Source organism: Doryrhamphus excisus, linkage group LG8 (assembly GCF_037039965.1).
Source record: "Doryrhamphus excisus strain RoL-2023G ecotype Guam linkage group LG8, RoL_Dexc_Guam_v1.1, whole genome shotgun sequence".
Lineage (NCBI taxonomy): Eukaryota > Metazoa > Chordata > Actinopteri > Syngnathiformes > Syngnathidae > Doryrhamphus > Doryrhamphus excisus.
In genome coordinates this window covers 20,005,391-20,019,129 of record NC_136364.1, presented here as the reverse complement: position 1 = coordinate 20,019,129, position 13,739 = coordinate 20,005,391, and the positions used below count along the sequence as shown (strand labels likewise).

General features: G+C 41.9%; 1 protein-coding gene and 1 long non-coding RNA gene across 2 annotated transcripts in view; one reads left to right on the top strand and one right to left on the bottom strand.

The window, feature by feature from the left end:
• The window catches only part of clpb (ClpB family mitochondrial disaggregase), a 36,129-nt gene that overhangs the window by 6,456 nt on the left and 15,934 nt on the right, over positions 1–13,739 (top strand). Inside the window, exons 4-5 of the mRNA XM_058079437.2 lie at positions 7,266–7,369; positions 10,216–10,344. Of these exons, the coding sequence (XP_057935420.2) occupies positions 7,266–7,369; positions 10,216–10,344 (233 nt within the window). The remainder of the gene's footprint in view (positions 1–7,265; positions 7,370–10,215; positions 10,345–13,739) is intronic.
• Positions 1–13,739, bottom strand: part of LOC144899678 (uncharacterized) — a 33,041-nt gene that overhangs the window by 4,347 nt on the left and 14,955 nt on the right. The gene's annotated exons all lie outside the window — the stretch shown is intronic.

Genomic DNA, 13,739 nt, shown 5'->3' with positions numbered 1-13,739 from the left:
CAACCGGGTACTCCGGTTTCCTCCCACATTCCAAAAACATGCTAGGTTAATTAGCCACTCCAAATTGTCCATAGGTATGAATGTGAGTGTGAATGGTTGTTTGTCTATATGTGCCCTGTGATTGGCTGGCGACCAGTCCAGGGTGTACCCTGCCTCTCGCCTGAAAAAAACTGGGATAGGCTCTAGCACCCCCTGCGACCCTCGTGAGGATAAGTGGTAGAAAATGAATGAATATTATTGATTACTAAAAAGAGTTCTAGTAAAAAAACAAAAGGACCCTAAAAGAACCCTAATCAAACATGTTGAGGTTGAACTTAAACATGACATTTTTTTCCCCATATCATATCAGTTATTTAATCATAATTTATGGCCTACAACAGAAAGACACTAATTCCAACCCAGCCATGATAGAGCTGCAACCATTAAGGTGTAGGCTTTTACTATGCCATGAAAAATGAATCCACAGTAAAATGTAGGGGTCTGGGCGGGGCGGGGGGGGGGCAGAAACCGTAGGGTTAAATGATGCCTTTCATGACTCTGTGTCTCCTCTCGACATCACGCAGCTGTCCACATGAGTCATTGTGTGCTATATGTCTCTTCTGCATGCGTTGTTACAGCAGGTCTGCAGAAGTGCAACTTTTCGAGTAACAGAAGGTCTTTACCCGGTCCCCCGTCTCTCGGTCCAACAAATTAAATTAGCCTCCTGGCCCCCAGAACACACACACACACACACAACACAGAGAGGGGCTGAGGTTAAGACTGGGCCAAATCCAATTTCAGCAGATTTTTTTCCCCCCTCCATCAGGAGTCTGTGGTCAGTTTTTTTTAAATTTTATTCAAGGGCTTCCACCTGCTTGCGAGAAGCATAATGTATCATTTCAATGTGAAATGTTGCTGTGTAGTCCCCACTTTGTACTGTGTATTTATCTTAGTGTTAGATTACTGTTTTTCTCCATTGCTATTATTACTGTGTTTAAATATTCATTAGGAGTTGCATACATGATTTTCATATTGACAATTATGTGGGTTGTATTACTTTAATGTTTGCATGTAAGCAGTATACAATCTGAGTGATGACAAGTGCATTTGACTTCTGTGACATGTTTACTAATGTAGTATGTGCGTGTTTTTTTTTTCGTTTCAAACAGTTTGTTTATGTCCGTACGCATGTGTCACCGTGTGCGTTATGAGCGCTATAACTCAGCCGAGAGGTGACACTCGTCTGTTTTTAATCCTGTCCTCCAACCCCCCAATGAGCCGTCACCGCTTGCAAGGGAAAAGACGGAGTTTTCCTTCACGCGCATCCGTCACGCATCTCCCGAGCTCGTAAGCGCGTATGCGCCGCGTATGCGCTCGGTTTTCGCAGGGCAACCGCCTATTACTCAGCCGCACGCAACTTTATTTGCCGCAGTTAAGTGAAAAGCCAGTGTGCATTACTCATGAACACGGTGTAGCCTGAAGCTAGTGTCAACAAAAATGATCCCCACCTAATTCACGGTGCTAAAGTGAGCATGCATAGACTGGAGTGTCATCTCTTATGTTCACTGTACAATTGTATCATTACACCAAGAAAAGCACGGTGTATAAGTGTGTGTGTGTGTGTTGCATGTGTGTAAGAATGAAGGGTCAGACATTCGGTGGGTGGGCGTGTGTTTGCTTAGCTTTGATGTGAGGTTAAATCGGGGAGGCAGAGGGCCCGGCCCAATGTTTGCACTCTTTAACACACAATGTGCTTCTCCATCTTTCTTTCTCTGCTTGCATCCCTCCCTCGCCGTATTCACGTGCACAATGAGCGCTTAGCCGAGTGTAACGCCTGACCTGTCTGCCGGGTGACACAGTGGGGTGAAGAGGGAGGCGTAAGAGGGATTTAGGTTTGGGACTGAGACCAGTTGCGGAAAAATTCTATTGCAATATCAAATGACTGCACTGGAGTCATGTTTTTTTGTTTGTTTTTTTACCGCACTGTTAAATTGTATTATTTTTGTTGCTGCACTACACACCAACACCCAGACCACACACACACACACAGGGAGAGATGTCAAGAGTGACAGGGCACACAACTCTTGTGCAATTTGCATATTTTACAGAGCAGGTCCTCCTGGTGTTTGGTTCATAATGGGTCTTGAATCGGCTTCTTTATGGCCCATAACTCTAAAACAGGGCTACTTTGTTAGCACGGATAGTATGAAGGCCTTCATGATTTGTTTGCAGGGAACTTCCAAAATGACAAAACTGCAAGTATCACTTTTTAGTAATGAGAACAAAAGGAATAGTAGTAGTAACACTATGTGAAGCAACTGCTCACATATCAATGTTAATTATTTTCCACAATAATGGTAACAAAAACATATTTTTTAACAAGAAACATTTATTTATGTGCTCGCATATTTGAAAGTCAAAGGGAACACCTTTCTGTGATTTTTTTTCAACTGCCTAGTGGAAAAAAAAGTCCTTTGTTTGTCCAAAGCTGCCTTTAACAAAACGGGCCTTTTCTGTCCTCGCATTGAAGCGTTTGTGACAAGTTTTGAAGTGTCTCTCCACATTGTGTCGCTTTGGTATTGCAACAGTCCTCGCGCAAATAGGACATTTTTCTTCAAAATACGCAAAGAAAAATTCTTCCTCCCAATCACTGTGGAAAATGTAAGTCCTTTATCGCTTTTCTGCCATGTTTTTGGGGGCTAAACTGCACAAGTAAGCTAACTCCTCATCACCGCTGCACTATATCAGAAAAGCGGTGAGCGAACGCGTGCGCACACATGAACTTTGACTTGAGGTAAGAGTTTGTTATTAAATATTTTTGTTTTCATTTTTGATGTTATAAGACAATTAAAAAAAACATTAATGTAAGCAATTCAGATTCAAAATTCATTCATTCATTCATTTTCTACCGCTTTTTCCTCACGAGGGTCGCGGGGGTGCTGGAGCCTATCCCAGCTGTCTTCAGGCGAGAGGCGGGGTACACCCTGGACTGGTGGCCAGCCAATCACAGGGCACATATAGACAAACAACCATTCACACTCACATTCATACCTATGGACAATTTGGAGTCGCTCATTAACCTAGCATGTTTTTGGAATGTGGGAGGAAACCGGAGTACCCGGAGAAAACCCACATGCATGCACGGGGAGAACATGCAAACTCCACACAGAGATGGCCGAGGGTGGAATTGAACCCTGGTCCCCTAGCTGTGAGGTCTGCACGCTAACCACTAGACCGCCGTGCCGCCAGATTCAAAATTTAAAGCACAAAATAACAATGATAATTTGTGACCAGTGCTATTTTTAGAAGATGCCTCCACTGTGGTCCACGGATGGGCGCCCGCGGGCACAGTGGGTGGGCACACCTTTTGTTTTGGATCTTAACTAAATGTTTTTATAGTTTTATACATGCTTATTTTAGTTTTTATTAATGTTCTTATATATTTCACTTTTACAGTTTTTTTTTTACAGTATTTCACAGTATTTGTTTAGAGCAGGGGTCACCAACGCTGTGCCCGCGGGCACGTGGACCACTTAAGGCACCCGCGAGGCATCTTCTAAAAATAGCACCGGTCACAAATTATCATTATTTTGTGCTTTAAATTTTGAATCAGAATTGCTAACATTAATGTATTTTTTAATTGTCTTATAACATCAAAAATGAAAACAAAAATATTTAATAACGAACTCTTACCTCAAGTCAAAGTTCATGTGTGCGCACGCGTCCGCTCACCGCTTTTCTGATATAGTGCAGCAGTGATGAGGAGTTAGCTTACTTGTGCAGTTTAGCCCCCCAAAAACATGGCTGAAAAGCGAAAAAGATGATTTTCTTTACGTATTTTGAAGAAAAATGTATGTGTCTTATTTGCGGGACGACTGTTGCAATACCAAAGCGACACAATGTGGAGAGACACTTCAAAACTTGTCACGAACGCTTTAATGCGAGCTACCCACCCGGCAGCGCATTAAGGACGGAAAAGGCCCGTTTGTTAAAGGCAGCTTTGGACAAACAAAGGACTTTTTTCAAAATACGTATGTGAGCACATAAATAAATGTTTCTTGTTAAAAAAAATATGTTTTTGTTACCATTATTGTGGAAAATAATTAACATTAATATGTGAGCAGTCGCTTCACATAGTGTTACTACTACTATTCCTTTTGTTTTGATTACTAAAAAGTGATCCGTGCAGTTTTGTCATTTTGGAAGTTCACCGCAAACAGGTCATGTAGCCCTTCATACTATCCGTGCTAACAAAGTAGCACCTCAAAAAGGTTGGTGACCCCTGGTTTAGGCACAGTAAGATATTTTGTTCAAGGTCATGGATGAGGTTGATGCACATTATTTGGCATAGTAATTACTGACCAACAGGAGGGAACGAGCACCTCTACTCCTTGCACCTTGTTGACCTCAGGCGTGCACCAGGGTGAGGCGGGGTCAAGTGAGGTCCAGCAGCGTCTGGGCCAGGTGGTCCGAGACATGGATGGTCAGTTCGACTCAGGTGTCTTTGCATTATTGTGCAAGAGGGACGGAAGTGTCTGTTTCCTGTTTCCCCTTCAGGGCAGGATGAGAAACAAAGACCAGTCACCTGTCGGGTGCCATGATGGCTGCATAGAACAACCTCAGCGCCACCATGTTATGTTAGCATTATTATTTTTTACTTTGTGATACAGACCTTTTGAATGTCTAGTGGCCTTATAGCAAGCATTTTTGCACACCGTATGTGTGTGTGTGTCTCCAAAATCTTGCAATCAAACTAGAATAAAAATGCACGCATGCAGGAAAATGAAAGGAAAGGAAATTGGTTTTATAATTGAGAAGTAATTGTGTTTTTATGTTATGCGTTTTGCAGCCACAAGACCCTCTCCTTTGAGCTTTTATTATCTTGTCGCCAACATTGTAATTTGAAACTTTTTCCTGGTAAATGGGCCCTTTAACCAAATTAACCTCTGCATCTCTTTTGCTTTGGCCTCAAATTAGTGCTGCGACTCCTCCCCAAATAAAGTTAGCCACTTGATCATCAGTTGATTAGTAAAACTATACAAACTCCTTTTAAAAGCTCATTAGGTTTGGCACCGTCTTTATGCTAATTAAATATCCTTCTCTCATCTTTTCTTGACAACGCATCCATCCTTTCATTCATTCCCCCGCCTCTTCCTCCTTCGCAGTTTTCCACTCTTTATCCCTGCCTGTTTACCTTCCTGATGCTATTAACCCTTTTTAAACCACCTCATTTCTTTGCACAGTCCTACCCAGCCTCGTGTGACCAGCCGTAGTTGGTTCGGTGCCTCTGTGTGTTTGTAGAAGTGCTTGCAAGGGTGAGAGGGGCGCCCCAATGTGGGTCACAGGGATACAGTAACAAAAGGGGACCCTGATAGTCCTTTAGACCCCCTCAGCAAGGTCAGGCACAAAGACCTGGCCGGGTTGTTCTCAGCCTTTGGCTCTCCCACAAGAACAGACATCAAACGTAGTGAAAGCGTAGTGAAACTGGTATACAGGTACACTGGAACCCCCAAGGTCCAATTCCATTCATTTATGTTAAACACTGAGAAATTCAGTTCCAGGGTCACAGTCATAAAACCAAAATACACCCTAAATAAAAGCCAATCTATTAAAATTTACAATTACTGTATTGTAAGTGTATATGTGAGAAAGAATAATGTAACATAGTATGCATGTCTGAAATAAATTAAGAAAAGAAAGAAAGAAAAGGAATGGTCATTTCCGGCCTTTCCCTAACTGAAAATCCAATCCAATCCAATCCAAAAGGGGGAGCACATCACCCCAATTCTGGCCTCCCTGCATTGGTTGCATGTTCGTTTTAGGATTGATTTTAAGATTTTATTGTTTTTAAGGCGTTGAATGGGCTGGCCCCCAAATACATCTCGGACCTCATCCGGATTTACTCTCCGGCGCGGTCACTGGGGTCCGAGGGCCAGCTCCAACTTGTGGTGCCTAAGACGAGACTTAAGACCAGGGGGGGGCCGAGCCTTTTCTGTGGTTGGCCCCAAACTATGGAACTCTCTCCCCAACATTGAAAGCTTCAAGTCTCGTCTTAAACATACTTTTATTCTCTGGCTTTTAACTCGGAGTGAGTCGTATGGTCCTGTGTCTTTTAGTTCTTTGTTTTTATTGTAATTGGTTTTATTTGTTATACTTTTATTGCTTTGTTTCTTGTTTTTAATATTTTAATATCTATTTTACTATTTTATTTCTTAAATGATCTTTTAGTTTTGGATTATTACTTTTTAATTTTACTAGTCTGTGCAGCACTTTGGAAACTCTGTTTATAAAATGTGCTATATAAATAAAGTGGATTGGATTGGATTGGATTGGTTCTTCGGATGCACAACCGTCAGCTCATATCATCTTGGAATGGTCATTTCCGGTCTATCCCTAACTGAAAATGATCCATTCCGACCTCTCAGGCTACATTAGAAATATGTAGGTTTAATGATGGCCAGCAGGGTTCTGGTAAGGTTCACATTACGACCATCGCCCTTGTTGTCTCCCTACGGTCGAAACAGAGTGGCAGACCATCTTTTGTGTGATTGTGGGTTTCCGTCTATAGACAATGAGAGTACCTGGTCACAGTCGGTGGTGTTGCCAAGGCAAGGGGGTACGCTCCAATGAAGGTGTGCACACATATATACGCGGCCGGAAACAGGGGGGTCGACCCTTTGCAATATAACAATATAACAATATACTCTTATGCACATACGACCATGTGACACTAGTGTGTCACAGTCACTGGACTGTGTCCACTATAACGGGACAGAGGAGCAGGAAGCTAGGCAAAGAGTCAAGGTCAATGTTCTTGTCTTTATATTTATATCATTGTGTGCCTGACCTGAAAGAGCAGTCCTTGGCCTTTTTTTTCATATGCATGTGCTTGGTTTGCTCGCCATTTGCTCAGCGTGGGTGGCTTTACCGCATTGTATGACCACGCTAAAGAGAGGTTAAACATTATGTTGGCATATACTTCCCAAGAAACATGTGTGAATTTTGTGAGAAGTGGTTTTATAATGGAGATGGTGTCAGATGGTGGGTGAAGCAAGTTCGAAAACGCACATGATTGGAAACATGGATGTCACAATTCATCTTCGCGGTTCAGTAAAGTCCAATTTAACAAAGTTATAACGCACTATGGTAGACTTGAGAATTTGTGTTTGTGTTGAATTTTGTCCCAAAAAGTTGAAAAATGTTACGTTTTTGTGAGTTCATGATCATGTTTTTGTTTAGTTTGAATCAAAAACGTAATTCTTGTTGTTTTTTGTTTTTCCAACTAGTGTGGTGAAGGTTCTGCTTGAAGCCGGTGCTGACCCAAATGCTGGAGATCACTTCAACAATGTCTATGACACCTCGAGGGAGAAAGGCATCCACTCACTGGAAGGTAAAAAAATTAAATAAAATAAAGAAAGTGTGTGTATAAGTGTAGCATTTGTTGTTATTTGGCTATGATATTACACATATGACTCACAAATGTACAAATGGATACCATGCAACATTCTGATTTGCATAAATATTAGCATATATGCACATTTATTTGTTGTGTATTATTCATTGTATATGTTCTCTGGCAGTAGTGCATGTGTTATTTGTTTTTTCTACTGAGCTACTCTTTCACACACACACACACACACACACATACACACACAGACAGGGTGGCACAGACACACACTTGGTCCCTTCCCAAGCCTGTGTTGGGTTTCTGCAGACATATTTATATGGGATATGTATATTGCAGACATTTATATGGCTGTCAGGTTTGAGTCCACGTGGGGCCAGCATAGCGTGGGGAAGCGTTTCCCAGATGCACACTGATGGATGGGCTAGGGGGGCCTGTGCGACGCTTTATTGGGTTAGCTATGATTATCCCGCCCTGCTTCTTTCTCTCTCTCTCTCTTTCTCTCTGGCTCTCTCGCTCTCTTTTTTACACACACACACACACAGTAGAGAGAAACTGCTGTTGAGAGAGTATGATGCAGGAAGAGGAAGACTGATGAAGGACAGGTGGATGAAAAGAATGAAAATGCAGTGAAAGAAACGGTGGGAAGAGGGAAGAACATGTGGAGCAGGGATGGTCAAAGATGGAGGAGGAGAAGATGCAGTGATAGAGGGTGGGATTGATGGAGATTGGTGGGATGATGAGGGAGAGGAAGCCAGGAAATGGATGAGACAAAGTTATTGGGATAGAGAGTGTGGGTTGGGTTGGGGGGGGGGGGTGCAAGTGATGAAGGGAATTGATGAATGCCAAGGATGAGCGGAAGGAGGCAGGGAAAAAAATAAAAGAAGATGATGGAGTGGCACAAGATGAGTGCGCTTATGGAAAGGAGCCATAAGAAAACAATATGTGTGTTATTACTAAGGAGCACAGGAAAGGAGACCCCACAACACTATTCACATATTCACATGTTCATTTAGAACAAGTGAGCCTCAATCGTTGAAAATGAACAACTTCTCCAAAGCTTGAAGCATGAAAGACAATATTGCAGTCAGGTATGCTGCTATTATTACTACACTTGTTGAGCATAAATTGATTACTTTTCCATTTTGAAAGATTTCTCATATATTGGAAATCTCCATCAATCTTAAGCCATATTTACATGACAACATTTTCAGGCGGTCTACACGAAAATGGCATGTGAGCATCTGAAACCACCCTAGTGTGTCCTGCATCCGATGAGCTGACCCATGCGTGTCAGAGGGCAGTGTTGATGTTTACGTTCTGTAGTACCCATGACAAGGAATGGGTACTAGTTACCGTATTTTCTGCACTATAAGTCGCTCCGGAGTATAAATCGCACAAGGCCAAAAATGCACAATTAGATTAAAAAAACATACATAAGTCACTGGAGTATAAGTCACATTTTTTTGCAGGTAATTTATTTTACAAACTACTTGACCAAAACAGACATTACTTCCTCTTGGAAGGCAAATTCTAACATTAATAAAAGATTAGAGAACAGGCTGAATAGGTGTAAGATATGCTAACACAATGCTTATTCAGCTACACAAAAAATAAACATGAACAGAAAAGGTGTCCAGTGTTTATGTAACAGTTTTTTCATTAAGTCGCTCTGTAGTATAAGTCGCAGGAACAGCCAACCTATGAAAAAAAGTGCGACTTATAGTCTGGAAGATATGGTATATTTTTATTTATTCAGTATTGTTTCTCACCTTCTTTAGCAAAATGTTGGTTCTTGCAACTTCCTTTGGTGCCATAGTGGATTATTTCAATAAGAACAGACAACAGCGAACTATAGTCAACTGTTGATGATGTCATAGATGTGTGTGCTAACCATGATGCTGACAGGTTAGCAGGGACATTTGTGTGTTAATAACATGGCAGTACACATGCCATATTGTATGCTAACCACGAAATGCAGTCAAACAGAGGAAATATCTTTGTGTAAACCAAAAAAATAAGCTAACTTACCGAGGTTCTACCGTACCAGTGCTTGAGGTTATAATGTACTCAATTATAATAGTTGGAATCAAACTATGGAATAGATTGAGTAAGACCCTCAAACAATGCACAACGATGAGCCAATTCAAGAAACAATACAAGCAGTTGATGTTTGCTAAATACAAGGATGAAGAGTCTTGAACCAGTCATGATGTGCTATATATATCACTATATTGACACTTACTATGGTACCCATTATGTCATTGGATGCTCATATCACCTCCTACTTCGGTACGGGACAAAAAATTACAAAATTTAAAAAAAAAAAAAACAACAACCTTAAACTGTATTATGGAAAGCAGGAAGTGAACAAATGTAACAGTTACTGATTGTAAAAGTACCAGATGGAGGGGTAGGATTTAATAAGCTTTGCTGTCATGCAGCTCTCGCAAAAATGTTTTTGCGCCCCGGATTTGAAATATTATGAAACTGATTTTAGAAAGAAAAATATTGAGTACTATAAATTTGTACATGTTGGTAGGTCTGTATTAAAATGAAAGCCTCTCGTCCCCCCCCCCCCCCCCCCCCCCCACCCACCCACCCCTGGACAGCAACGGCAACAAAAAATGAAAACAAAACACTGTCATCTTAAGAGGCCCTAAATCTAATATTATTATATGTCTTATAAAGTCAAGGAAATGGACTAGTGCCTCTTGAGATTTGAGGCGTCTGCTCTGTGTCATCTAACCTCTGCTTTATCAAACCAAATAGACTTTATTCCAAAAATGTTTTTTGCTGGTAACATTCATGTCTTTTTTTGTCATTTACAGTCCTGGTGTCCAGAGAGGATGAATTCAGCAGCAGGCTCAGCAGCAGAGCTGGTTTTCGTGGCTGTTCAGCGCTTCACTATGCCACCCTAGCTGATGACCCGGACACCGTCCGGATGCTGCTGGAGTTTGGTATGTCACACCCCCGACTACACAACCAAGGAGCGCACCTATTGTCGTCAATATGGTAAACTAAACAAAAATAAAACTGTTAAAATGTGCAGAGAGGGAAATAATGGAGTTGACGTCCTAACGCAGCTCACTTTGTTTTGTGTACGTTTCACTATCACCCTGTAGTTCACCCTCATCCGTTATCTCCTTTGTTCTCCAAGATTAAAAAGGAAAGTGTGACATTATCTCTTCAAGCCGCAAGAAGTTATTGATATGCCAACACTTGAATGCATCATGCAAATGATTCAGTATTACAAAGCTTATTTGAAATTGATCACTAGTACATGCTATGTTCTTGTTCAGCCTTGTGGTACTTGCACCTGTCAGTCTCACAAACACACACACACATTCACGCTCATAGGCCCCGGAGGCAGAATATCCCCCTTAGTTTCCAGGCGAGGAGCTCTTAAACAAGCCAGGCCTAGTTGAACTGTGACCTCCACACAGAGCATGCCCTTGGGGTAACGCCACACTCACACTCAGGAAGTCTGTCTTTTTTTATATATGTGTGCAAAGAGCAAAGTGTCTCATTTGTGCAATTAAATATGCACATTTTAATTCATGGCACTTTCATTTCATATGCTGACTTTTCATACATAAAAAAAAATGACATCACTACACCGCACAAGCTGGTATTAATGTCTTGTTTATATTCATGATGGATGCTGCATTCAAAGCCGTCTCTCCCATCTCGCCGCTGCCCCGATGAGCACATTTAAAACAAATCACCTTGTATAACTCAATCACATTTCCCATAAGATGCATTTTTGCATATAAAAAGGTAAGAAGTTTCACAAAGCAGATACATTTGTTTTTACGACAATTAGATTAAGGCTGAGTATTACAGTTTCCTGCCGGACGGGGGCCATCGCTCGGTTGGCGCCACTATCACGGCCAATAGCCGTCTTATGACAACAAAGGCCACGCTGCCCATTTTGAATTTGTACGCGAGTTTCATTATTCTTTCAGCAGTTTTCCCCCCTTTGCTCACCATTTTGAGGCGTCATCACGCCACAAAAAAACTTATGAAGCCACAGCTTGAGGATATATTTAGGCGTGTTGTGTGCGTCCCGTACCTTTTGTTATTTCCCCAGTGTTAGTATGTCAATCCTACCCTAGTAGCCTTGGGTTTGCTCTTTTGGCCTTAGCCGGCCTCACACTCGCATCTCCATCCATCACAGTCCCACCAGCCCACCCTGGAGCCTCTCTGCACCCCACAAGTTTCTCACCCTACCTGCAGAGGCTATCTAGCTTCTCCCTAGGCTCCACATCAGGTCCTGTGGCCAGAGGCACTCCGTAATGGATGCCACCGTAGGTGGTGGCAGGCCAGAAGAGGCACACATGCTCAGATGCACACAATGCAGATACACAGACACACACACACACACACACACACATATGCACAAAGACCAGCAGGGGCTCTCTCCTGCCAGCTGCTGTGAAAGAGAAGGCGGAGGAAATAGGAAAGGGGTGGGCCCCCACCTAATAGGCATAACTAAAGCACTCCTAATGAAGGGATCCTGTGTATGCGAGTGTGTGTGTGTTTGAGTGTTCAACTGTAGTGTGTCTGTGTGTGTCGTTAGTGTTGATCCAGTTATAAAGTGGTATGGCCCAGAGGGGTGGCCTGATATTAAAGCCCTAAATGATGCTATTTATTATGTCGTGTGTGTGTGTGTGTGTGTGTGTGTGTGTGTGTGTGTGTGTGTATACGGGTGTGCACGCTCCCACCTTATTGCTTTCCTCCCTCATGTTTTTGGTGGGGTGTGTCAGTGTATTGTTGTTAAAATCGATAGCCTCATGAGCAGGTCACAGTTTTTAGGGGTTTATCGATGTGATTATTAGTCTCTGTGGTCACCGCTCAGACAAACGGGAACAGGCTCCCATCTTTATTGATCGCACACAGAGCGTTTTTGAGTGTAGCTTACTCATCTGATTCCTACTGATGTCTCATGTTCATTTGTGTACTATTCCCGTGAAGTTGGATGAAACTTCCACCCCTGTGTATTTTTCTTTGTGATTTATTGGAATGCAAACCTGAAAGATATCATAAGAGTATGTTCCGCCTTTTAATCAAAATCCACATTCGGATCATTTTACAATTTCACTTCACTGTTCACTTTCCTTTTCTTTGACGCACCAGCAGTGTTGGCCTCACGCCTGCTAGACATAATGGACGCTAAAGTTAAAGATTCAGCAACTTTGCTTGAGTGTCTTATATTCATTCATTCATTTCATGAGAAATGGACGCTCACATTGAGTTCTGTCTTTTGCAGTGATCATTTCACTGATGACTGCTTCTAAGGAACACTTTCTTTAAAAGAAGCATATGGTTTGAAAGCATGGTTAAAAACGCATTTTGAAATTAAAAAAAAAAAACAACTGAAGCATTACATACCGAGACACAGGAAAAAAAACTTCATTCATTCATTCATTCATTTTCTACCGCTTTTCCTCACGAGGGTCGCAAGGGGTGCTGGAGCCTATCCCAGCTGTCTTCAGGCGAGAGGCGGGGTACACCCTGGACTGGTGGCCAGCCAATCACAGGGCACATATAGACAAACAACCATTCACACTCACATTCATACCTATGGACAATTTGGAGTCATCAATTAACCTAGCATGTTTTTGGAATGTGGGAGGAAACCGGAGTACCCGGAGAAAACCCACGCATGCACGGGGAGAACATGCAAACTCCAGTATCTTATATATTGTTTGTTATTATGTTCTACATTGTTTGATTTTTTTTTTTTAAACAAATGGCATACTAGCAAAAATGGCAATTGTAGCTCAAGGCGCCAGCCATGACAACCGAGTTCTCGCCTTATTTTCGGGTGTGATGTAATTAGCGTAATATCACGCAGGTCAGCAAAGTTAAACACTTGCCGGAGGTAGATCATTGACTTGGTTCAGTATATTTTTCATCACAATAGTCGTCATGCCAAAATGTTGTGTTGCCGCTGGATGTTCATAGTATCCGAGTGATATTGTTAGTTTTTTTTCCAAAAGACAAAGGTATAATACAACAATAAATGAAGTGCACAGAACGAGAAACAGATGGACGCTAGACCTTGAGTTCTGTCTTTTACAGTGATCATTTTACTGATGACTGCTTCAAAGGAACACCTTCTTTAAGAGAAGCATACAGTTTGAAAGTATACTCTGTATACTCTTTTTATTTACAACATATTGTGCAACTGCAGAGTCTTGAGACACATGCTAACTCGCAAACTAGAGAGCTAGCGACCTAAACGGTAGCCTTCAAGTTATTTCCTTTAAACTTAAATAGCCAAAAACTTACCACTTCCACACGGATAGGGAGGATAACTATTAACAGTTATTTATCCTTTAACATGAAC